Source organism: Salmo trutta, chromosome 1, assembly GCF_901001165.1.
Source record: "Salmo trutta chromosome 1, fSalTru1.1, whole genome shotgun sequence".
Classification (NCBI taxonomy): Eukaryota; Metazoa; Chordata; class Actinopteri; order Salmoniformes; family Salmonidae; genus Salmo; species Salmo trutta.
The window spans coordinates 46,198,687-46,225,966 of NC_042957.1; the positions used below are offsets into that span (position 1 = coordinate 46,198,687).

At 42.8% G+C, this 27,280-nt stretch overlaps 1 protein-coding gene across 1 annotated transcript; it reads right to left on the minus strand.

Annotated features, from left to right (window-relative positions):
* Positions 1-14,304: 14,304 nt before the first annotated feature.
* On the minus strand, positions 14,305-26,520 carry LOC115197296 (zinc finger protein 281). The gene is made up of 7 exons (XM_029758682.1): positions 26,324-26,520; positions 23,665-24,124; positions 19,554-19,649; positions 19,170-19,296; positions 18,649-18,732; positions 18,372-18,490; positions 14,305-18,091 (listed from the first exon to the last, which is right to left on the minus strand). The coding sequence occupies exons 2-7, from the start codon at positions 24,070-24,072 to the stop codon at positions 16,502-16,504; spliced, it is 2,424 nt and encodes an 807-aa protein (XP_029614542.1). The 5' UTR covers positions 24,073-24,124; positions 26,324-26,520; the 3' UTR covers positions 14,305-16,501.
* Between the last annotated feature and the right edge of the window lie 760 nt (positions 26,521-27,280).

Sequence of the window (27,280 nt, forward strand, 5' to 3'; positions counted from 1 at the left end):
CGGTCATGCTGGAGGATGTTGCAGGCAGCAGAACGTTCTCCACGGCGTCTCCAGACTCTGTCACGTCTGTCATGTGCTCAGTGTGAACCTGCTTTCATCCATTAGGTACCGAGATGAGATCCTCAGACCCCTTGTGAGACCATGTGCTGGTGCGGTTGGCCCTGGGTTCCTCCTAATGCAAGACAATGCTAGACCTCATGTGGCTGGAGTGTGTCAGCAGTTCCTGCAAGAGGAAGGCATTGATGCTATGGACTGGCCCGCCCGTTCCCCAGACCTGAATCCAATTGAGCACATCTGGGACATCATGTCTCGCTCCATCCACCAATGCCACGTTGCACCACAGACTGTCCAGGAGTTGGTGGATGCTTTAGTCCAGGTCTGGGAGGAGATCCCTCAGGAGACCATCCGCCACCTCATCAGGAGCATGCCCAGGCGTTGTAGGGAGGTCATACAGGCACGTGGAGGCCACACACACTACTGAGCCTCATTTTTACTTGTTTTAAGGACATTACATCAAAGTTGGATCAGCCTCTAGTGTGGTTTTCCACTTTAATTTTGAGTGTGACTCCAAATCCAGACCTCCATGGGTTGATAAATTGGCTTTCCATTGATTATTTTTGTGTGATTTTGTTGTCAGCACATTCAACTATGTAAAGAAAAAAGTATTTAATAAGATTATTTCTTTCATTCAGATCTAGGATGTGTTGTTTAAGTGTTCCCTTTATTTTTTTGAGCAGTATATATATATATATATATATATATATATATATAAATATATAAATAAAATGCAACATGTAACAGTTTCATACATTTTACTGAGTTATAGTTCATATAACGAAATCAGTCAATTGAAATAAATTCATTAGGCCCTAATCTATGGATTTCACATGACTGGGAAAGTGCGCAGCCATGGGTGGCACTGGGAGGACAGGGCCACCCACTGGGGAGCCAGCCACGCCCAGCCAATCAGAATGAGTTTTTTCCCATAAAAGGGCTTTATTACAGACAGAAATACTCCTTAGCACCCCCCTCAGACGATCTCGCAGGTGAAGTAGCCAGATGTGGAGGTCCTGGGCTGGGGTTGTTACTGCAAAATTCTCTAAAAGGACATTGAAGGCGGCTTATGATAGAGAAATTAACATTAAATTCTCTGGCAACAGCGCTGGTGGGCATTCCTGCAGTCAGCATTCCATTTGCATGCTTCCTCAAAACATGAGACATCAGTGGTATTGTGTTGTGACAAAACTGGACATTGTAGAGTGTCCTTTTATTTTCCTCATCGCAAGGTGCACCTGTGTAATTAATGATCATGATGTTTAATCAGCTTCTTGATATGCCACACCTGTCAGGTGGATGGATTATCTTGGCAAAGGAGAAATGCTCACTAACAGGAATGTAAACAAATTTGTGTACAAAATTTGAGAGAAATAAGCTTTTTGTGCATGTGGAACATTTATGGGATCTTTTTATTTCAACTCATGACACATGGGACCAACACTTTACGTGTTGCGTTAAAATTTTTGTTCAGTATAGATTGTTGATGATGCATTGGTCTTTCTATAAATGTATGACATTCTTGTGAACAAGGCTTTGTTTAGTATTCTAGACAAGCATCTAGTAATGACGGAAGAGAAGCTGCATGCATCTAATTATAGACAAGTTGACTAACAAATAGCCTACAAATTGTTGAAAATGATAAGCAGAAAAATATTTAAATGAGGCTTTAAAAACATTTTTTTCCCCCCTGCACCACCAGTCTTTCCACCGTCCTTGAGTAACGTACGCAGGTAGCCTACATGAAAACATAATGACTGGTTGTGTTTATGCCACATTAAAAGGTAGACTAATACATTTTAAACGTTAAATGACAAATCTTTACTATTAGGCCCATGGAGATTCTATTAAATGAATAGAGATTCATGTGAGTTCCTGTGTGGCTCAGTTGGTCGAGCATGGCACTTGCAATGCCATGGTTGTGGGTGTGAAACCCAATGGGGACCAATATGAAAATGTATGCACTCTGAATAAGACTCTGAATAAGAGTCTGTTAAATGACTAAAATGTAAAAACAAAAATGATTCTATGATTAGGCCCATAAAAAAAGTGTGTGCAGACATACAGTAGGAAGTCTCTGTACTGGGAATAAATTAACTCTACTTTCACCCTTGTCCATACAAATGCAACATATTATATTAATTTCAGTGTCCCGGATTTACATTTACTAGGTTATATCTACCCCAGAGTCCAGGTTGGATGAGTCCCTTTCCATAAACAAGAGAGGCCTCTAATATAGAATATATCCATATATGATGTCTCAAACTGATTGCGCAAACCTTCGAGAACAATGGCAATTTTCTTTGGATTTTCAAATACGCTTGCCCGTTTAAAATAAATTGGCTATGTTGAGTTGAAGAACAGAATGTACAATGAAAGCACAGATCTCAAAATGACCCAATCTGAAATTATTTGTGTAGCCAACTATAAAGTTAGTAAAAAGATTGTAAACTGCTGTAAACTCTCTGTTAACAACATTTCACGTAACTCATGACTAATTATCAAGGAAGTCATTTCTCAGAAATGGAGTCAATAAAATGTACCACTATGTCATTGTGTTTTCCCAAGGAGTGGTCAATAGTTTTTTACATTTATCATACTGAGATACCATAATGCAGTAACTATTTGAAGAATACCCATTATTTTGGCTTCCAAGTCTTAAAGCTTACTGGTATGCATTAAACAACAAAACTCAACCCCTCAATGCTTTGAGGATAAGAATGAGCTAGAGTATTTTTTGTTTGTTTGTCCTTAATACAGTTAAGAACAAATTCTTATTTACAATGATGGCCTAGGAACAGCGGGTTAACTGACTTGTTCAGGGGCAGAACAACAGATTTTTATCTTGTCACCTCGGGGATTCAATCTAGCAACCTTTTGGTTACTGGCCCAACGCTCTAACCACTAGGCTACCTGAGTATCGTTTGGCTAGACAATAAGTTGGAAAAACAGAAATGTACTGCCTGGCACCCAGGCTACAACTCCAATACTGAAGAATCCATGATGCAAAACAAAAGCTGCCAACTTTTTCAGACATCTGCCATAATGAATATAGAACTCTAACAAAACAAAACAAAACAAAAATCGTATATATATATTTTTTTTTGAGATAAATGGACTACTTAATGACACCCTCTTGATAACTCATAACAAAGCACAAGGAACTGCTCTCTGTTTACAGCATTTACCATAACTCATGACTAATTACCAACGAAGTTATTAGACTCAGAAATGGAGTCAATCAAATGTACTACTATGTCATTGTGTTTTCCCAAGGAGTGCTAAATAGTTTTTTAAATTTCTGATACTGAGATACCATAATGCACTGACTATTTGAAGAATATACATTCGTTTGGCTTCCAAGTCTTAAAGCTTACTGGTATGCATTAAACAACAAAACCCAAACACTCAATACTTTGTTGAAGATAAGAATGAGCTAGAGTAGTCTGGTTTCTAGATCTGTTTGTGCTTTTGCCAACTCCTCGGCCGTATGGTGTGAACAATCTTCAGGAGTTGTCTAAAGCACAACGAGATCTGGCGACCAGACTAGAGCTAGACACACCCACATGCATCTATAGGTGAATGTCTCATTGAAAAGATCCAAGATTCAGCAGGTCTGACCATCATGTATTTGGGATATCTGTCAGTCAGTTTCAGGACGAAAATGGGGTCCAACCAGAGTCGAAGGTCTCAATCTACATTTGGGCAAAATGTCCTTGTATCTCACGTACTGTACCATCCCCAAACCAACACCAGGCCCAGTCCTGGCTGAGGATCCTTCAGCTCCAGACAAGCTCAGCTCTGGCCTTGGTCAGTATGAATGGAGTTCAACTCCCTCTCTCATTATTGTTTACTACTCAATATCTCCTATATATGTAGCCTTTCTCCTACACATCCCAGATGTTGAGGGATGTGTAGGAGAACTCTGCTGAGTTATCAAGTGCTTTGACGAGAAGAAACAAGTTGATAAAGCCTAAAAGAGAGAAAACAAACTGGCAGGCCACTCTAGGCTTTCATCAAAACAGTGTTTAGAGGCCAAGGTTAAGTCAGTGCTTGGCCTCCTTGATGACCAGCCAAGAACACCTCCTTGACATTCCACTCAGCACAAACTGGGAGTCAACCCCATTGATTTGAGCTTTAATTAATACAAACATGTATGTAAACTGTATTTTTCCTTGTTGCTGCACCCCTATTGGCATTATGGGTTTCTTCCTGTACGTTTCAATTATGACAGGAAATGTGGAACGCGACTGCTTCCACATATCAGTGGAAGTATGATAGGGTGACACAGCCCATTGACTAAACCACGTATCATGTCTGATGTATTATACACCATTCATCCAAACGCGCTCACCTGATACAACTAACACAGACATACAGTAACATTGGGGAAGGGAATTAACTAACCTGAATTCCTGACAAATAAATCAAAGTCAAACCACAGGTAAATGAACAAGGCACTCCTTCATGTAGATATAAAGCAGAAGGCTTTTATCAATGTTGGCTACATATTCTTCCACGAGGGTGTAACGAAAGTCAAACACGTAGACCAATACAGCATGGCAACATCAAAAGATATGAAATTGATTACATCACTGCTAAACGCTGGTTTTGGCTAATAATTCAATAGACAGAAGTAGGTCATTCACTCAGGTCATAAAAATTCATAACATACTCTAAATCTGTAGGCTAATCAAAGGTCAATTATCAAATACATCACAACTACAATGGCAACATTAACAGAAATCAACACATACTCCTACATGTAAATGCATAGAAATCAACACAAACACCTACATGTAATGCATAGAAATCAACACAAACTCCTACATGTAATGCATAGAAATCAACACAAACTCCTACATGTAATGCATAGAAATCAACACAAACTCCTACATGTAATGCATAGAAATCAACACAAACACCTACATGTAATGCATAGAAATCAACACAAACTCCTACATGTAATGCATAGAAATCAACACAAACTCCTACATGTAATGCATAGAAATCAACACAAACTCCTACATGTAAATGCATAGAAATGGAATACATGGCAATGTTGTCTGATTTTAACCTGGGGAAGCACTTTCATTTCTCAAACAGTGTCTGAAGATGAACTGACAAGGTGTCAACTCACCAGTACATAACCATGGGAGAGTGCAGAGCTTTTGAAAGTAGGCATCCTCGTGGAAACCTCTACTAACAACGCCAACATGATTGTTATTTTGTGTAGAGGACTATGCACACAGTGATGTGTGGGTTGACTCATAACCCGCCTATTTAGGGTCATGAAATACTGTGTGGATGAAAGGCGGGTGGGTGGTGGGTTCAATAAAGTAATATAAATCCATAAATGTATAGCCTAATTATTGTGATTTACATCTATAGGCTACATTTGTTTTTATTGTATTATTGTAGGCTATCTGGCATTAGGGTCATAAAAAAGGCTCTGCATGGTCAATCTGACATCTGCAGTGGCCGTACAGCATTTACTGTGATGCAGCCTATGCAGAAGTCAGAGCATTAAGAGGCAATTTATGCTTGATCTGAAAATGTGGTCGGAGACTCCGTATGGAGGGTGGGACGCAATTGCGGATCCTCCAGAGGCATACAGAGGCCAAAATGAGCTCCGTATCGCATCACTGCGCCTCCCAAATTTTGTAACAATGCAGAGGGCTCTGTATAACTCCGCTTTGACATGATTGGTTGACGGTAGGTAGGGGTGGGAGGTCCTGTAAAGACTTTCTTCACAACAGCTCTGCGCTGCTCTGTGAAGTGCAAGAAGTATGAATGCCCTGCCAATGCAGATGTCGGATTGACCATGCAGCGCCTTTAACGAGAAGTTTGTGTTTATACAGGACCTCCCGCCCCGACCTACCGTCAACCAATCATGTCAATGTGGAGCTATACGGAGCCCTCCCAATTGTTACAAAATTTGGGGGGTGCATGGCGATGTGGTATGGAGCTCACTTTGGCCTCTGAAAGCCTCCGGATGCTCTGCATCTGCGTCACCCTCTGTATGGAGCTTCCGGGAACGCGTTTCCAGAGCAAGCTGAAATTGGTATTAACTTTACATGAGCCAAATAGCCTTACACGCCAATCGCCAAATGCTTCTAGGAACGGCAGAAAAGGTTAAGGTTCCACTGAGGCAAAAAGGACAATTTGAGTTGAATTCAATAACAGAAAAGCTGCGAAATGGAGAGTTGAAAATAAAGAGAAGGGAGGGCTAGGAAAGTAATGTTTGAGAAAGATTTGGTGAAGTGGTGAAAGAGGATGATAGCAGTACTGGCTATGTTATGTGTGATGATTGTGAGGCGCTATACAAATTCGACAGTCACAAGACGGGGACTTAAAATAGGCCTATGGCACGTCAAGGGAACTGTAGACTACTGTTCAGATTAGTTAAATTGAAATCTGGACACCAACTGTAGGTCTACATAACCTTACTATTAACTCCTGCAGAATTAAGCACTTCTTGCAGTAAAACGATACACCAAATGTACATTTTTATCAGGAATCAAGGTAAGACCCAGATGCAGACTGTCGAAGTAACAATGTTTATTGTAGCAACCAGGCAGGCAAAGACAGGCAGGAGTCGAAAATCCAGGGTAAGGCAAAGGTGCAGGCGGATTCAGGGTCAGGGACAGGCAGAGTTCAGTAATCCAGAGGTGGAGCAAAGGTACAGGACAGCAGGCAGACTCAGGGTCAGGGACAGGCAGAGTGGTCAGGCGGGCGGGTACAGGGTCAGGACAGGCAACAGTCAAAACCAGGAGGAAGAGGAAAGAGAGGCTGGGAAACGATAGGAGCTGACAGGAAAACCGCTGGTTAGCTTGAATGAACAAGATGAACTGGCAACAAACAGACAGAGAACACAGGTATAAATACACAGGGGATAATAGGGAAGAGGGGCGACGACTGGAGGGTGGTGGACACAAGCACAAGGACAGGTGAAACAGATCAGGGTGTGACATTTTTGACTTGGGAACAGGAGTGAATAAACATTTATTTCGAATGCACAGTTAGGAACATCTGTAGAGGTACTATCTTGATCAGTATCATAAAAGCTGATAGTATTTGGTCAAACTGATGCAATTTGGAAATTTCACACAGAAAATCTTTCCTGTTTTTTAGGGGAGCATTTTCTCCCCAGTGCCTAAATGTCTTTGCTTCATGAAAGAAGCAGAGATGACAGAGAACTTTACCGAAGTCGACTAGGTTGAAGCATTCATTCTATCGATTTATGACATTCTGGTGAGCAAGGGTTTATTTTGTTTTCATGGGCAACTTACACTGAGTTTCCAAAACATTAAGCCCTTTCCATGACAGACTGATCAGGTGAAAGCTATGATCCCTTATTGATGTCCCTTGTTAAATCCACTTCAAATCAGTGTAGATGAAGGGGAGGAGACAGGAAAAGATTTAAGTGCCTTTGAATGGGGTATGGTAGTGCCAGGCGCACCGGTTTGTGTCGAGAACTGCAGCGCTGCTGAGTTTTTCACGCCCAACAGTTTCCTGTGTGTATCAAGAATGATCCACCACCCGAAGGACGCCCAGCCAATTTGACACAACTGTGGGAAGCATTGGCGACATGGGCCAGCATCCCTGTGGAACACTTTCGACACATTGTGAGTCCACACCCCGACGAATTGAGGCTGTTCTGAGGGCAAAAGGGAGGGGGTGCCACTCAATATTAGGAATGCGTTCTTAATGTTTTGTACACTCAGTGTATAATGACAAGAGAAGCTGCATGTATCCAATTACAGACAGTTGACTGAGAATTGTCTTTAAAGTTCTGAACCGTGATCGATTTGAATGGCATCAGCAATTTTCTTGTATTCTTTTGAACTTAACATGAATTGGGGTATTGAGTACTATATTTAGAGCCCGTTGCACTGTAAATGAGGAAATATATGACTGTTTCTCCCTCGAGTTTTGTGAGAAACCACACGCTTGCTCCGTAAATGCACGTGAGAACTATGCACATTTATCCCAAACAACATGGGAGAAATCGGACTCTTGCGCTGACATGTCAAGACTGTTCTCTTGGTACTTAACCATGTCTCTGGACTTCACACATCTCCTGAAATATGTGGTATTAAAGACTCTGGTGACTATGGATTGTCGTTCAAGTGCTATCTGTAAATCCAAATGTCATAACCCTCGATCTAGACTTGCCATTATCTAGTTGCTTCTACTGTCTGGAAATGTGCAATCTAACCCAGGTCCTGACATTCTTACCCCTGCCAAATTAAGTAGTCAGAGAGGCCTAAAGTTTCTGCATATGAATGTAAGAAGTCTTCTGCCCAAGCTTGATTTTTGTGAATATATGGATAAAAACTGCCGACCCTGATGTATTTATGCTTTCTGAAACCTGGCTCGAAAAATCTATTAGACAAAAATATTGGCATAATTGGTTACAATGTTTTTTGTACAGATCGTAAATCTAAGGGTGGTGGTGTTGCTGTATATGTAAAAGACAAGTTCTCGGCGGCGTTCTGACTTCTGTTACTAAACCTAAGCAATTTGAATATCTGTCTTTGAACCTAAACCTTGGCTCATCTTATTGTTGTATCTTGTTGTTATAGACCACCTGCTACTGCTGGCTCTCTGGATTGTATTTTCAAATTATCACAGAATGTCAATTCTGAGTTTGTCCTGATGGGTGATCTGAATCAGGACTGGTTAGCATATAGCTCTGATCAACTCAAAATTCTATGCAATACCTATAATCTCACTCAGATTGTCAACAGTGTGACTAGGTTGAATATAAAATATCCTCAAATCCTCTTTGATTGATTTGATCTTATCCAATACCCCTCATCGTTTTAATGCTTCTGGTATTTTTGCAAATTACATAAGTGATCACTGTGCTATTGCCTGTGTGAGAGATGGTCAAATTCCTAAGCAACCTCCACGTGTCATTACGAAAAGAAACTGGAAGCGGTTTGATATTCAAGGTTTTTTACATGATGTATCTAGCATTGAATGGAATTAATCCCTGATGTTGAACCAGCCTTTTCTTACTTCCACAACGCATTCCAAAATGTATGCAAAAGGCATGCCCCTTTTAAAAAATTCAGGATTAAGGGCAGAGAGAACCCTTGGTTTACTGAGGAATTTACTAAAATCATAAGGGAACGAAATGCTATGTGGGCTAAAGCAAGAGGGTCTGGTTCGGCGGATGGCTTTTAAACGTCTTCGAAATATGGGTGTGGCTATGATCCGTAAATTGAAAGCAGACCACTCCCTGAAATCTACTTCGGATCATTTAAATAATCCATCCAAATTTTGGCAAGTAGTGAAAGGTTTGGAGTGCAAAAAAGATACACAGCTTCCCAAACAATTGTTGGTAGATACACAGATTGTAACTGAGAGAACCTCCATTCTGAAAGCCTTAAATCAGCATTTTCTAGATGCAGGCAGTTTATTTTAAAAAGTCAAATTGAGCCCCCTATAAATACATTTTAGTCATTTAGCAGACGCTCTTATCCAGAGCAACTTACAGTAGTGAGTGCATACATTTCATGCATTTTTTTTTTTTGTACTGGCCCCCCGTGGGAATCAAACTCACAACCCTGGCATTGCAAACACCATGCTCTACCAACTGAGCCACAGGGAAGGCCCTGTGGTTTTAGGTCTGGCCACAGCACTGTTTCAGCAACATTGAAGGTTTTAAATGACATCCACTGTGCTCTTGACAAGAATTTACATTGTGTCTGTCTTTATTGAGTTGTCGAAGGCATTTGACACCGTGAACCATGCTGTGTTAGTGCAAAGGCTAAAATGTTGTAGAATTGGTTTATAAATTACCTATCAAATCGTACACAACGTGTAATGGCGGATGGTTCTAAATCTGAGTCCATAGAGTTGTGCTCAGGTCCTCCGCAAGGTTCTATTTTGGGCCCACTGTTGTTCATTTTGTATATCAACAACATTGGGGATCATATTGAAACGGTGCATGTTCATTTTTATGCAGATGGATACTATTCTTTTTTCAAGTGGTAGTTGTTTCTTTAGCTTTTGAAAATGCCCAAAGAGTATTTAACATAATACAACAGAATCTTTATGATTTAAAGCTGGTTCTGAATTCAGGTAAAACAAAATGCATGGTATTTTCAAATGCTAGACATGTTACTAATCATGTCATTGCTACATTGGCTGGACATGCTACAGAGCAAGTCAAAGTGTACAAATATTTGGGTGTGTGGGTTGATGACAAGCTGAGCTTCACCGTGCATGTGGAGAACTTGATAAGGAAGCTCAAACTGAGAATCGGTTTTTGTTACCGGCGTAAGGCTTGTTTTTCTCTGGAGGCCAGGAAGGAGCTGGTACGATGTACATAGATTTTAGTGATGTTATATATATGCAGGCCTCAACCACTACAGAGTGCACTTGATTCAGTATATCATGCGGCCCTCAGGTTCATTACGAATTACAAAAACGTCTAGCATGATTGTGATCTCTACAGCGCTGTTGGCTGGTCGTCACTGACCTTGTGTAGGTTTAAACACTGGTATATACTGATTTAAAATGCCATTTTATCTCTGTTCTTTTTTAATCAGGTCGGTAAATACATATCAATTACAGTCCCATTCTCATTTGCTTTGAACAGTACCAAGAATTAGAACAAGTCATGGTAGAAATAGTTTTAGTTACTCAGCTCTGTGGTCCTGGAATTCTCTCCTAAACGTTTAAAAACTTTGATCTAGTCTCATTGGTGGAGTTTAAACACTTGATCGATGTAAATATCATAGAATAGTGTAACTGTCTTTTTGACAGCTGTTTTAGTCAAGACATTAGTGTTTTTTTAACGTAATATATATAATTGTACTGTATGTGTGTCTATAGTTTTGTTTAATGTTGTTAGTGTGTAAGTTGTTCTGAAACTTTGTTCCCCCTGTTGCTATTGGACCAGGTCTTTCGTGAAAAAGAGATGTTAACTCAATGAGAAAAACCTGTATAAATAAAGCTTAAATAAAAAAATAGGTAAAGACCATTGCACAGAACAAGGCTGTCAATAACTCATTTAATAAAAATGCTGATAGAACCTTCTAGTCCCAAGTTTTCAAAATAGCCTACCAAAATGTCAGAAATAAGCTGAAATAAACTCAAGCAAAAAAGAAGCGTCCTCTCACTGTCAACTGCGTTCATTTTCAGCAAACTTAACATGTGTAAATATTTGTATAACCATAAGGAGATTTAACAACTGAGACATGACATGGTTCACACACATGTGAATAACAGAAATTGAATAATGTGTCCCTGAACAAAGGGTCAAAAGTAACAGTATCTGGTGTGGCCACCAGCTGCAGTAAGTACTGCAGTGCATCTCCTCCTCATGGACTGCACCAGATTTGCCAGTTCTTGCTGAGATGTTACCCCACTCTTCCACCAAGGCACCTGCAATTTCCCGGACATTTCTGGCGGGAATGTCCCTAGCCCTCACCCTCCGATCCAACAGGTCCCAGACATGCTCAATGGGATTGAGATCCTGGCTCTTCGCTGGCCATGGCAGAACACTGACATTCCTGTCTTGCAGGAAATCACGCACAGAACGAGCAGTATGGCTAGTGGCATTGTCATGCTGGAGGGTCATGTCAGGATGAGCTCGCACAGCGTTGAGATTGCCTGCAATGACAACAAGCTCAGTCCGATGATGTGGTGACACACCGCCCCAGACCATGACGGACCTTCCACTTCCAAATCAATCCTGCTACAGAGTACAGGCCTCGGTGTAATGCTCATTCCTTCGACGATAAACACGAATCCGACCATCACCCCTGGTGAGACAAAACCGCGACTTGTCAGTGAAGAGAACTTTTTGCCAGTCCTGTCTGGTCCAGCGATGGTGGGTTTGTGGCCATAGGCAACGTTGTTGCCGGTGATGTCTGGTGAGGACCTGCCTTACAACATTTACATTTAAGTCATTTAGCAGACGCTCTTATCCAGAGCGACTTACAAATTGGTGCATTCACCTTATGATATCCAGTGGAACAACCACTTTACAATAGTGCATCTAAATCTTTTAAGGGGGGGGGGGGGTTAGAAGGATTACTTTATCCTATCCCAGGTATTCCTTAAAGAGGTGGGGTTTCAGGTGTCTCCGGAAGGTGGTGATTGACTCCGCTGTCCTGGCGTCGTGAGGGAGCTTGTTCCACCATTGGGGTGCCAGAGCAGCGAACAGTTTGGACTGGGCTGAGCGGGAACCGTGCTTCCTTAGAGGTAGGGGGGCCAGCAGGCCAGAGGTGGATGAACGCAGTGCCCTTGTTTGGGTGTAGGGCCTGATCAGAGCCTGAAGGTATGGAGGTGCCGTTCCCCTCACAGCTCCGTAGGCAAGCACCATGGTCTTGTAGCAGATGCGAGCTTCAACTGGAAGCCAGTGGAGAGAGCGGAGGAGCGGGGTGACGTGAGAGAACTTGGGAAGGTTGAACACCAGACGGGCTGCGGCATTCTGGATGAGTTGTAGGGGTTTAATGGCACAGGCAGGGAGCCCAGCAAACAGCGAGTTGCAGTAATCCAGACGGGAGATGACAAGTGCCTGGATTAGGACCTGCGTCGCTTCCTGTGTGAGGCAGGGTCGTACTCTGCGAATGTTGTAGAGCATGAACCTACAGGATCGGGTCACCGCCTTGATGTTAGTGGAGAACGACAGGGTGTTGTCCAGGATCACGCCAAGGTTCTTAGCACTCTGGGAGGAGGACACAAGGGAGTTGTCAACCGTGATGGCGAGATCATGGAACGGGCAGTCCTTCCCCGGGAGGAAGAGCAGCTCCGTCTTGCCGAGGTTCAGCTTGAGGTGGTGATCCGTCATCCACACTGATATGTCTGCCAGACATGCAGAGATGCGATTCGCCGCCTGGTTATCAGAAGGGGGAAAGGAGAAGATTAATTGTGTGTCGTCTGCATAGCAATGATAGGAGAGACCATGTGAGGATATGACAGAGCCAAGTGACTTGGTGTATAGCGAGAATAGGAGGGCCTAGAACAGAGCCCTGGGGGACACCAGTGGTGAGAGCACGTGGTGCGGAGACAGATTCTCGCCACGCCACCTGGTAGGAGCGACCTGTCAGGTAGGACGCAATCCAAGTGTGGGCCGTGCCGGAGATGCCCAACTCGGAGAGTTACAACAGGCCTACAAGCCCTCAGTCCAGCCTCTCTCAGCCTATTGCGGACTGTCTGAGCGCTGATGGAGGGATTGTGCGTTCCTGGTGTAACTCGGGGAGTTTTTGCCGTCCTGTACCGGTCCCGCAGCTGCGATGTTCGGCTGTACCGATCCTGTGCAGGTGTTATTACACGTGGTCTGCCACTGCAATCAGCTGTCTGTCCCGTTTCCCTGTCTTAGGCGTCTCACAGTACGGACATTGCAATTCATTGCCCTGGCCACGTTTGCAGTCCTCATGCCTCCTTGCAGCATGCCCAAGGCATATTCACGCAGATGAGCAGGGACCCTGGGCATCTTTCTTTTGGTGTTTTTCAGAGTCGGTAGAAAAGCCTCTTTAGTGGCCTAAGTTTTCATAACTGTGACCTTAATTGCCTAGCGTCTGTAAGCTGTTAGTGTCTTAACGACCGTTCCACACTTGCATGTTCATTAATTGTTTATGGTTCATTGAACAAGCATGGGAAACAGTGTTTAAACCCTTTACAATGAAGATCTGTGAAGTTATTTGGATTTTTATTAATTATCTTTGAAAAACAGGGTCCTGAAAAAGGGACGTTACTTTTTTTGCAGAGTTTATATCTACATTAGGCAACAAACCAACAAATCCTGCACTCCCTCCAAAAAAAAAAAAAAACATTCCACTGTCTGACTGTAGCCTACAATATATTTTCTATATTTGCGGGTTAGGGTCAGGGCATCAGATTTTAGCAATGGGTTATTAGTAATTGCGGACGGGTGAACAAACAGTTGACCCGCACACCACTAGCGCACAAAACGCATCTCACCAACACCATATAGTCCCAGTCACGGGACAGAAAGAAACATAAGGGCAGTAGGCCCTAATGATAAAGACAATGCCACGTGGAGGCAAAGCTGTGTATGGCAGGATACAGCTATTGCTTGCAACAGACCTTTAACATGTAAATTCAGCCTAAACATATATAAATACTATTAAGCATGCTGTGGAAGTATTTGCAATTAACACAAATCCCAGATAACTTTTGCCTTAAGTGAACACCTCATGGACAACGTGTAAAACACCATTATAACAATCCACTTGTTTAAGTGTCACACCAAAGTCAACAAAATCTCAATAACAGCATTTATTGTTTTTCCCTAATCAATTATAAATTCATTGGACAGGTACAGCCCTGCAAATCATTAGAAGAATCTGGAACAAAATAAGAGGGAAGATAACGTCAGCTACAAATTTGGTGTGCTGACAAATAGAAAATGAGAGCTGTACAAAAAAAGTTATGCGAATAATAATCCGGGGCAAGATTTAGATGTAGTGTTTTGTAAATTCTCTTGTAAACAATAGGCATACAATATAGGAAGTAACAAATGTTACCTTGGAGACAATGAGTTGAACTGTAGACTGCAACACTGGCTGGGATGATTAGGCATTTACAGAACCCTAAAGCAATAACATACCCTCCTTAACATGTCCAATAAATGTCATTAACACAAGGTTTTAAAAATGGCCACATACGCCAGCATCTCTGCTCCATACATCCAACCTTTTGTCCTGTCCCTGCTTGTGTGTTTAGTGATAACGAGGTATAGAAAAAGGTCAAAGTCTTTATTGTTCACCTCTCAGCCACCTATTCAATAAAAACAGAGCATGGTTGTAGTGGTCAGTCATTGTTCCCTATGATATTGCAACGTTACAGAATCATGAAACATGGCTGAATGACTGCAAGACAAAAGGGGCATAAGGAAATAAAAGGATAAATAAAAATAGAATATATATTAAAAAAAAAAAAGTGTGATAGCATTTCTAGCACAAAAGGCCAGTCGTGGCTATGGAAGAAAATGCAATTGTTTGATTTACAAAAGTACATCAAATAAATTAAAGATTCATTGCAGGACCGCAAGAAATTACATAATCAAACGATGCATTAGACACATGCACAGAGAAATGTACATTTCATTTAGACAATGTGTACGTCCACAATTGCACCCTATTCTTCTATGGGCCCTGGTCAAAAGTAGTGCACTTTATAGTGCCATTTGGGACGCATACAATTTGTAGACAACATTTTCCAGGACTAGGCACCCCATTCCTCATAAAATACCATTGTGGTAGTGCCAGCACACCAGAAATGCCTAATGCTTTGGGTTTGTTATAAGTATATGGGTTATATGTAATCACATGATCACTTCTTTACATGGTTTCCAGGCTGTCTCAGTAACAGGGGAAGAAATATTCAGCCACTTTAATACACAAATCAACACATCTCTTTAGAAAGCAAGTCCGTTTGTTTCAAAATGTCTTCCATGATCTTATGGGGTAGTTTAGTTTATTCATTAAATGGCTCAAAGTGCTAATCGGACTCTTAAGGAAAGAAAAGAAAAGAATTGAAGAGGGGAGAAATATGAGGAAGGCCATTCCACAGCTGTCCAACAGCAACCTCTATTGGCCAAGGAATAGCATCACTATGTTCTCCTCAAACTAACAAGGAAAACAATCCCCCCCCCAAAAAAAAAATCCTCTACCTCACCTGGCAGTTCCCCAGAATGATTATAGCTGTTATTATACATGTATATATTGTTGTAAATATATATGGCCCTTATTGAAAGAAAACATGAGTTTTACATTGACAAGAAAGTACCATAATCTCTATATAGCTAAGTGGAAAGTGTTCTCAGTGTAAGTGAGCTGGCAGCAGCCTCCATTATTTGTTGCACTCATCAACCAAGGTATAAAACACAAGAAATAACCACACAAAGCATCCTCTTTGTAGTTGCAAATTTACACCTCTAAAATGAGTGCTCACTGCACTATACAATTTCTTCCTTTTACACTTTTTCCTGAGTAATACTTATCCTTGTAACAGACAATATCATTATTTCTTTTTTGCTATTTCAGTTCTGGGCTATTCCCTGCCGCCATCATTGTTATTCTCATTATTACGCTAGCTACAATTGTAAAGTTGATTGCTAAAACCCTTAATTAAGCTCATGGGAGAAAAAACAAGTTCATTGCTACTGTTTGCTTTAAAAAAAAAAAAAAGGTACTTTTCATTCCAGCGATTAACGAGCAGACCAAAAATGACAAGAAAAACAGACTAAATACATAGATTTACTTAAAAAATATATTTTAAAAAATTGCATTTGAATAGTCCTTGAAGACCAGTCCTGGGGAGAGGGGTGGGTCATACACATAGCGGCAGTGTAATAATAATAATTAAAACTTCACTTAATAAAAATAAAATAGGAGCACAAAAAATAAGTATGGACAAAACATGAACCTCCAACAGAATGCTGTCCCCTCCCAGGCCCTTATCTGTAGCTTTGGCTTGTTGGGGTTTTGGAACCTGTACTTACTGCCTCATTGACGTCGGCTAACAAACTAGTATACCCTGAGAATTCGGAGACTGGCGTCCTTATCCTGTGGTCCACCTCCCCGCAAGAGTCAGTGCCGTACGACAAGGCGCCGCGGCCGGCCGACTTGAATTGGGATCCAAAGGCCTGGGCAAAGTTCTCGATCGTGTAGGAGCCCTTAGAGGGGTCCAGAGAAGCCAGGTTCTGCGAGTCCTTCTGGCTGCCCAGGTCAGACGGGCTGATCTGGTAGGAGGAGGGGGAAGAGGAGTGTTGCTTCTCCATCTGGTCAGTGAGCTCCTGAGAAGGGGTAAGCTGCTGGTGGGTGGCAGGCTCCAGGTTGTTTAGGTGGAAGCCGTGCTGCGGAGAGGAGTCCGACAGCATCGCAAAGTGGGACTTTGGCACGGAGGAGGGCAGGGTGGGAGAGGCCACCGGCTGGCCAAAGCCACACTCCAGAGGGGATGTAGTGTACATGTGCTTGTCTGTAAAGAGTGGGTTGCGTTGGTGGGTGCTGGTGAAGGGACCTGTAGCTGGGGGCCCGGGGCCCAGGGGGAAGCCTGTGTTGTGGCTGGTGCGTTCCAGGGCCTGCAGCAGGAAGCGGGAGTACTCGTGCATAATGACCGTCTTGTCTCCAGACGGACTGGGGGAGTCTGCATCGTGGCTCAGGTCAGAGCCATCTGCTGAGACAGGGTGCAGCGCCACGTGCTGGTCACTGAGGTCAAAGTGCACGTCGTGGTGCGAGCTGTCTGGTTTCTGGGTGTAGTGGTCCAGCAGGCTCTGCAGCACCTCGTCAGGGATCCCTGACCTGTCGTGCTTGTCCACGCCCATGGGGGAGGAGTCTAGCAGACTCAGGGGCGAGTCGCTGTCCATCACGCTTGAGACCACCCCCTGGATAACCGACTGCTGGGACGACAGGTGACCAACGTTGACCTCATAATCGTTGGTGCTGCTCCCTGCCACCCCGGCCCCTGATGCTGCACTGTTGGCCGCGTTAAGGTAGCGTCTCTTCTTGAGGAACTGCATGGCGTCATCATAGTTGCTGCTGGTGGGACCCGATTTGCTCTCAGAGCCCTGCATGAGGCCCATCCCCACACCCTCACTCTGCTCCATAGTGCCCTGCTTGGCCTGCCCCAAGCCCCCCTGGTCCAGGGCCTTACGGTTGGCCTTCTTGAAGGCCATCTTAGGGGCTCGGCCGTGATGCTCGTGGTGCATACTGGGCCCTGGTGGAGTGGACGAGGACACAGTGTGATTCTCCACGCTGTAGTCATGGAGACTGTAGCCTCCCGACGGCGCCCCGTGGATGTGTGCTCCGCCCAGCCCTCCTGCTTCCGCCGGTACCACCGCTTTCTTCCTCTTGCGCTCCCCTCCCTCAGAGTTTTTGGACTTGCCCCTCTTCCGGCCCGAGGCCCCAGTGTTTCCCTGAGTGATTCCGTAGCTGCCCTGCCCCATGTCCTCACAGCCCAGGTCCAACATCCCGGGCTCCAGACCCTTCTTTATGGCTTCTCCACAGGTTCGCTTGTGCTTGAGTAATCGGTCTGTCCTAGAAAAAAACTGCAGGGAAGAGAGACCATAAGTAGGGTACAGATTGTAAACAGCAGAATGGGATAGACACGAAGACATTTCCATCCCGAGAAATATAACTTGTCAGGTCATGCCTCATGCCATAATGGAAGTGGGCATATTAGGATGTATTGTCCCTGAGGGGACATTTGTTTTGGCCATTCAAAAGTGCTGCTGCCTCCACAGGTTAAAAGCAGACATGCATAATAACCACTCCCTTCCCAACACACGTCATCCTCTTTCAGTAGATTTTTCATGTGGAGGTCACTACCTGTTGGCAGGTCTCACATCTGTATGGCTTTTCTCCACTGTGGGTCCTCTTGTGTCTCTCCATGTGGTATTTCTGAATGAAGCGCATGTTACACTGGTCACAGCAAAAAGGCTTCTCTCCTGTCATGGGAAACATCACAGAAAATCTAAAGAAAAATAACCATCTACAAAACATAGGTTTGCTCATTGTGTCATCCAACTATTAATTGACTGTTTGCCTCTCACACGTCATTAGTGTGCTTGACATGTGTGTGTGGGATGTATGACATGCCACTCACCGCTGTGGATCTTCTCGTGCCGCTGTAGTAGGTACTTCTGGATGAAACTCATGTTACACTGGCTGCACCTGAACGGCCTCTCACCTAAGGCAAAGACACAGCCACACAGTTATGGTTACTAAGTTAAATCCTCTGTGTCTGCCTACTCTATTCAAAACTAATACCGCACTGGATTAATTTCAAAGTTTCCTACAGTGACTTTGTGAAAAACTAGTTTTTCTAACACACAAGATCTATTCCAAACATTTCTGGAGATATTTTTGCTTTTATAATCTAGTGAGAAACTAACCGAGCCCATACTGAATGCTAGAAATGAACAGACATTTTGATCAGTGGCCTAGGTACTGTGTGAATGAGGACCTCCCATAACAAGATATTTGTCTGTCTATTCAATTCAACACAAATACTGAACTTCTTTCATTTGTGAATGTGAAAAATGTTCCGAGACATAATTTTTCATAAAAAAAAAACGAACAGATTAAAAATGAGCCTAATTGATCAGTCAGTAGGGTCCTGGGTACCTGTGTGGATGAGGACATGTCTGCGCAGGTGGTATGAGCTCCTGAACGATGCACTGCAGTGCTCACAGATGTGGAGCTTCCCGTTGGGCCACAGGCTGCCTCCATCTGCATCCAGCATCATTGATTGCTTTTGTACAAAAGGAGGAGGTCAATTCAACTACCAAATGCAATTTAACTCATTAATTTAATGCATGATCGTTTCACTGAAGATAGAAACTAAGTTCAGGAAAAAAATACTTAGATGTAATGGATCCTAAACTATTGAAAAATGATGAAACAATGGATTCTCGTGCAAATTTCAGAGAATTAATCATATCTAAATCAAGGTAACTTAGGATGCATATCAAACACATACAACTTGAATAGAAAGGACAGTTCACACACCTTAGGCTCTCCACGTTTCCTCCGGGGCTTGCCCTCTTCACCATTTGACCTTCGTCCTCTCTTTCCTGAGGACTCCTTTCCTAACCGACTCGGCAGCTGGATGACAAAAGGGAGGTGCAGAGTGAGCGAGAAGACAAAATTAAATGAGCACTTGAGGGAAGGGCCTAGTTCAGTCACATATTCACATAGCCTACATATTGCATGTGTACACAAGACAAAAAGACTCATGCAGCATTTAGTGAAAGCTCATTTGAGCCATTGCAGAGGGCTGCCTTGGGGAAGTGCCAGAAGGTAGAGTAATCAACCACATATTTATGGCTCCCTCTGTGCATCTCTCCAGACAGTTAAGCTGTCATTCAAAAGGGAGAGCTGCTGTTCATTTAGGATGCATATCAAAATGGCCTATATAAGGGAATAGGGTGTCATTTGAGACACACTTAGAATCCCATAGAAAAGGCCTATGCTTATTAACTAGCAGCTCAAGTGTAAATAGACTCATTAATATTCAGCATGTTCACCCACTACGAAGAGCAATCTTCAAACAAAAGGGTCTGTGGTTTAGGAAAGGGACACAGGTTTTAATTACCCCCCCCCCATTTCAATTACACTTCCCAACACCATATGGATACTAAGAGCATGGCTGTCTGAAATGGCATCCTATTTCCTATATAGTGCACTAATTTTGACCAAAGGCCTATGGACCCTGGTCAAAAGTATTGCACTATACAGGGAATAGTGTACCATTTCGGACACAACCTATGAGTGTGGATGGGTGCATGTGAGAAAGACGACGGCACTCTCAAATATCAACCAATCATTGTATTAGATCAGGGGAAAGGCTAGCCAAAACAAACCCGTCTCATTTCCGCAACCAAACGAGCACAGGCTCAGTGGGCTCAAAATGGCTGCAAGCTCACATGCATGTCATTATCCTGGAAATAATAGCACCATTTGGGGTGCTCTGACTGCACTCCAAATGAAACTACTCATAACTTCAGTAGGGAATCGGCTTTTTGAGTGGAGAAAAATTGTCTTCCATTCTCCTCAATAATATAATCATACATGTGTATAGATAACGCAGTTAAATAAAAGGTTAAATAAATAAAAAATCTAAGTTAATGTAATGTATTCTCCAAGATGTCCTTGGATAAACTTTTAAACCATATTTAGTGAGTAGGAAATGATGTCTAGCTTTTCAATGAGCATGCCAAGTGCTGCCTAGTAAACCTCTGGAGCCTGGCTATTGTTAGGCAGAAAGAGTGTGTGTGTGTGTATATATAAAGACAATGTGTGAGTGCAAGCTCAAACAAGACGACCGTGTCCTTGCCAAGACGTTTCCATTCACACGGAGAGGCCCAATCCCAATCATTTTGGGAGGGACATATTTTGCATTTAATGCCTTATATTTAGGTCACCATTACTAAATCCTCCCTCTGCTGCCCCCACCCTTTCACACATTCCCCCTACCCATCAGTCTTTGGTAAGATTGGCCATTTTACAAGCCCACACCCCAAAAGGCAGGTGGACATCTGATCAACCAAACCGCCGGAGTAATTATTAGTTATTTTTTTACTAATTGTAATGCTGCAGTAAATTAGACATTTCAATAGAGAACATTTTCCTTTATTTTTTAACATAACAAGAGGGAGATTTGGTGTGGGTTAAGGCCAGACATCATAGGCTGAAATTCAATTTTTGCATTTACCTATCAATTTTGAGATTTGTTGGTATTTTGGTCCATTAATATTATTTTTCATAAATTTCCATAATGTCAAACTAAACTCAGCAAAAAAAGTAACGTCCCTTTTTCAGGACCCTGACTTTCAAAGATAATTCCTAAAAATCCTATTAACTTCAGATCTTCACTGTAAAGGGTTTAAACACTGTTTCCCATGCTTGTTCAATGAACCATAGACAATTAATGAACATGCACCTGTGGAACGGTCGTTAAGACACTAACAGCTTACAGACAGACGGTAGGCAATTAATGTCAGTTATGAAAATTTAGGACACTAAAGATGCCTTTCTACTGACTCAAAAAAAACAAAAGAAAGATGCCCAGGGTCCCTGCTCATCTTTGTGAATGTGCCTTGGGCATGCTGCAAGGACGCATGAGGATTGCAGATGTGGTCAGGGCAATAAATTGCAATGTCCGTACAGTGAGACTCCAAAGACAGCGCTACAGGGAGACAGGACGGCCACTGATCATCCTTGCAGTGGCAGACCACGTGAAACAACACCTGCACAGGATCGGTACATCCGAACATCACACCTGCGGGACAGGTACAGGATGGCAACAACTGCCCGAGTTACACCAGGAACGCACAATCCCTCCATCAGCGCTCAGACTGTCCGCAATAGGCTGAGAGAGGCTGGACTGAGGGCTTGTAGGCCTGTTGTAAGGCAGGTCCTCACCAGACATCACCGGCAACAACGTCACCTACGGGCACAAACCCGCCGTCACTGGACCAGACAGGACTGGCAAAAAGTGCTCTTCACTGACGAGTCACGGTTTTGTCTCACCAGAAGAGATGGTCGGATTCGCATTTATCGTCGAAGGAATGAGCGTTACACCGAGGCCTGTACTCTGGAGCGGGATCAATTTGGAGGTGGAGGGTCTGTCATGGTCTGGGGTGGTGTGTCACAGCATCATCGGACTGAGCTTGTTGTCATTGCAGGCAATCACAACGCTGTGCGTTACAGGGAAGACATCCTCCTCCCTCATGTGGTACCCTTCCTGCAGGCTCATCCTGACATGACCCTCCAGCATGACAATGCCACCAGCCATACTGCTCGATCTGTGCATGATTTCCTGCAAGACAGAAATGTCAGTGTTCTGCCATGGCCAGCGAAGAGCCCGGATCTCAATCCCACGGAGCACGTCTGGGACCTGTTGGATCGGAGGATGAGGGCTAGGGCCATTTCCCCCAGAAATGTCAGGGAAATTGCAGGCGCCTTGGTGGAAGAGTGGGCTAACATCTCACAGCAAGAACTGGCAAATCTGGTGCAGTCCATGAGGAGATGCACTGCAGTACTTAATGCAGCTGGTGGCTACACCAGATACTGTTACTTTTGACCCCCCCTTATGTCTGTTGTTGAGTCTTGTTATGTTCATACAAATATTTACACGTTAAGTTTGCTGAAAATAAACGCAGTTGACAGTGAGAGGACTTTTTTTGCTGAATTTAGATGAAAATGTATATTTTCTTTAGTTTATCATACTAGTCATCAACATCAGTCATTTTAACCACTTTAAAATGCACATACAATCATTTCAAAGCTCACTACACTGAATTACACAATTTAAAAGCACATTTCATAGAGAATGCTACAAACTGGTCAATTTAGTAACTTACTTTGGAGAGATGGTGATTGGGTCTAAATAGGCATTTGACAGCCTAATTTCACTGTACTTTTCTTTAACTGCCATTTACCGAAAGTCAGACCCTTCCCACACGTCAAGCAACTCCTCTTCCTCAGCTTCAGAAGCATCTGTCTTCACCAAACTCTGTATGGTTACGCTTAGTCACCAGACTTGCCCAGAGGAAATTGAGGATATCTTGTACATTTATTCTTCTAGGTAAGATCTTGTTGGGAAACACTTGCCAAAAAAGCTTTTTACGTACATCCATGTCTTATTTGACAGATAGAAAGATTTAAAAAGTATTTACCCACAATATACTCTGGACAAGTCCGGTCATGGAGTGTCTTAAAATGAAACCAAAATATTTAGGCTGACTTCATCCAGTGTCCAGAAAAATGGATTTGCGTGATATGCAATCACGTGCATATATAATGATATTGCCCAATTTGCATATTTAAATAAAATTCATGAAAATGTGTAATACCAAAAAGTAATTTGTCTACATACAACCGGCAAAAGTTAATGGTGATACAAATAACATTTTTTAAAATCCCTAGTGTGTGGTGCCTTGTCTTGAATTCTCTGGTTTAAAGTTTCCTAGACACAGATTAAGTTCAGTCCTGGACTAAAAAGCTATTTTAATGGAGAATCTCTGTTGAGAAGGCTTTTTAATCCACAACTAGGCTTAATGTGTGTGTGTGTGTGGGAAACCAGCCCTATAAGTATCGATGTGTCAGAAGGCCTTACGTTGCCTAGGCTAAGGTCATGCACCAGCAGGTTCTGGTGGTTGCCCATGGACACCTCCAGGAGCTCTGTGCTCTTCCCCGGGCCTCCAGGATACAGCGGCTGACGGTAGTCATGTTCTGTCATCTTCTCCTGCTTGATGTCCATGGCATGGACATAGTCCCCCACCCCTCCATACTCCACCAGGCCGCCCACCCCGGCCATGCTGCAGTCTGGAGAGTCCCGCTCCTTCTTCAGGATCATCTCGTGGGGGCCTGGCAGGTCCTGCATAACAGACTGGGTGGCCAGCCGGGTGAAGCTGGTCACAGGGGGCAGGTGACTGAACATGATCATGCCAGGGGAGAAGTTGGAGTCCATGCTCCCATTGGAGCGCAGGAAGTCATTACCTAGTTTGTCTTGAATGATGCTCATGATGAACTTGGTGGTGGGCAGGTTCAACTAAAGGGAGCCAACCGGAACCATCCTGGGGAAGAAAGAGCAGGAGCTGAAGTACAAGGCAACTTTATAGTCCATATGTTACAGCGAACGGAAATGTGTATTCTGCTCTAAAAATGTGTTTATGTCACACACAGACAGTTGAGATGAGAGCAGGGTGAATCTGCAGCGCAGCACTCCTGGATGAGTGGAAAGGAAACATTAACATCTGGGTGGCCTTCCCATCAGTGATATGATGGTTTGTTTTTGGTTTACATGTGACACCAACTCACATGAAATAAATTAACTGTCCAGACAGACAGCGACTGGAAGAGCAGCCTTGTTACAATGGGCCGTCCCTGAGGAATCAGTTTCATGCCCTCTGATCTCCCCACCAAGTGCTTAGCCAGATTAATAATGACGGTTTGTGGGTCAACAACAAACAGCCACGGTCTGGAGTCTGACTTGTGTGAATTATGGCATCCTAAAAACAACAGGGTGAAGTAGAAGGCTATTTTTAGAAAGTCTTCAGTGAACCTCAGATGTAGCTAAATTAACCTGGGTAAAAGGTATAGCCTATAATATGTTAAACCCTGACATCCTATGAGAGAGCGGAATGAAACTGAAGCTGCGTGTTAATCTGTCATCCTATTTGAGGACTAGGCTTATTAACTAAAAAAAGGCGAGAGCCCAGTTAGGTTCTACAGGTAGTGGGATAGTCCATTTCTGTATTTTATTCTGTGACTACAGGTCGTCATCATCATAGGACACCCATCAAACAAGGGCTTTAAAGTTAAAGATCCAAGCAAGTGTAGCCAGTACTAGCCACTGAAATACTATCAAGAAACAAAAAACTGATACCATGGGTATACTGCAAAACGTTGGCTGTTTAATATACTTGTGTATAGCTACAGGAAGATTAGGTTGATCTCACAAAATTAACACTTTTCTAAGCTAGCTAGCTACCATCATAACATGACATTTCAGATGACTGAGGTTAGTCATGTCTCAGCTGCTGTGCTATTTTACAATGCCACGAGGAATGACAGAGGATTCCAAAAGGCAAAATCATAATTGAGTTTTTGGAATAAAGAGAACAACATCATCCAAAAACTAGTGCATCACCTTGAGGAAAACATCAGTGGCACTGATAGCTTAACTCAGTGAAATGGCTATAACAAAATATAAGCAACAATTTCATAATTTAACATTGTCCAGACTACCATTACCTAGCCAATTTCTTGTATTCAGTTGAATGACTTTACAATAGTGTGTTTTCATTCACAAAACACAGTTAATTTGAATAGCTTCAGATTTCACGTATAACTTAATCGTGTCTCTGAACTTCATTGTCTCCACCAGCACACCTAGCTAGCCTAGCTCTATTGCATTTGATGAAACTTGCTAGCATGCTGATACCAAATTAAACTAACAGCTAGCTAACAGATGCAGATGTACCATGCTACAGTAAAATGGTATGTATTGTAAGAAAGCGTTATTTGAAAATGAATTCAGTGGTAAAAAAAAGTCATGACGTAGGCGGCAAATCGGTTCCTAGTGCTAAGCTGTGATTTATTCATCGAGTGTCACTCACTTGGGCTAGAAAGACCGCTAGCTAGCTACTGCTAACGTCTGGCTAGCCACCAAGCAATTAGCCATATGGCTAACCAGCCTGCCAGGCCTTTTGTGATGCAGGATCATGCAATAATTTGCTAATATGGACATCAGCATAAGAGTAATACTCCGTAAAATAAATTAGACCATGTACTGAATTTAATATTACACCAAACATTTGAGGATCTGCCGTTCTCGCCTAACGTAGTCCTACATCAATTCTAAGTTATGGAATTATTTCAAACATAAATTTTGATTGACAAACTTGCGAGTCGGTGTATGCACGCGCAACAAATTTCAGACAACACGGTGTGTCGTCATTCGTCAACATTTTGAGCGCTTCATTTTTCATTTTTCGGTTATGAAATACATAATACCGGGCTAACTAATTAAACCAGTTGATATAAACTACTTGAACCTCTAACAGGCATTGGGTGAGGACTGAAATAAACCATAACTGAGCATACGTGCGACGTACCCATAACAAATGGCCCATGCAACTCAAGCGAACAATTGATGCTCGGCTCCAGCAACGGTATGCTATCTAGCTTTGCGCTTTGTTGTCTGTCCCACACTCTTGCCGGAGTTTCACATATTTAAACTCGCCCAAAATATATATTTCCTTTTGTCTTACCAGTACATGACCACCAATAGCTCTTTCGGCTGGTTTATTTCACCTTTGGTCGTCCGTTTCAATCTTTAGAGCCCAAACATTGTTCTCCCGCAGTGGCTGTATTCCTTCATTTTGTCTCAGCGCGGTGAATTATGGGTATAGCGGACGGGTCCTGCGAAGAGTCACAGACGGACGCTTGAACCGGGGCAGGGGAGCACTGGACCGGGAATTAACACGCAGTGCGGGGACATATGCGTTAACATTTTGAACAGCACTGTTGCCTACGTACACCAAATTCAACAGAAATATAAGTGTAATTTGGATAACTGAATGTGCTGTGCCATTTCATAAATGTTATGTGTGTTAGCATAATTGATAGGCCTAATGCCTTTTAACTACCTAAACCAGACTAATAATCAGATTAAAATTAGAATACAAAAATGGAATTTTATGAAAACGCTGTTATCAGTTTATAAAAGGGTGTGTGATTGGTTGTAGTTGCCTATGTGTAAATCAAATATGCAAGACACAGAAATAATAATGTGCAATGTTCCAGGATACCCATTGATTCTTGAAGAATATACATGCCTTGGGAATTTAGTACAACTGTCTATCATAACCCCAAAATCTAAGGTCGCATTACTCTATTCGTTGTTTAGCCTATGTTCTACCAACCACAATGGTAGGGTCAGGCTTTTGAAATGACAGATTGGGAATTTAACATTTAGGGTAGACTATGCATCCACAATATCTAATGAGTTATTTCCTGAAACCTAGGTAAAAAAAAAAAAAAGTGTGCAGTGTGACAGTGTGAATAATGGTTTCTTAAAATGATGTTCCAGCCTAGAGGATATTTTGCCTCCCTCATTGTGTACACGTTTCAAAACTGTGACTGCCCCCCTGGGTCCCAATTACTGGAGAAATAGGACACCTCACCATCTCTTAAAAGTGTACATTGATAGAGCTATGCTATTCAAT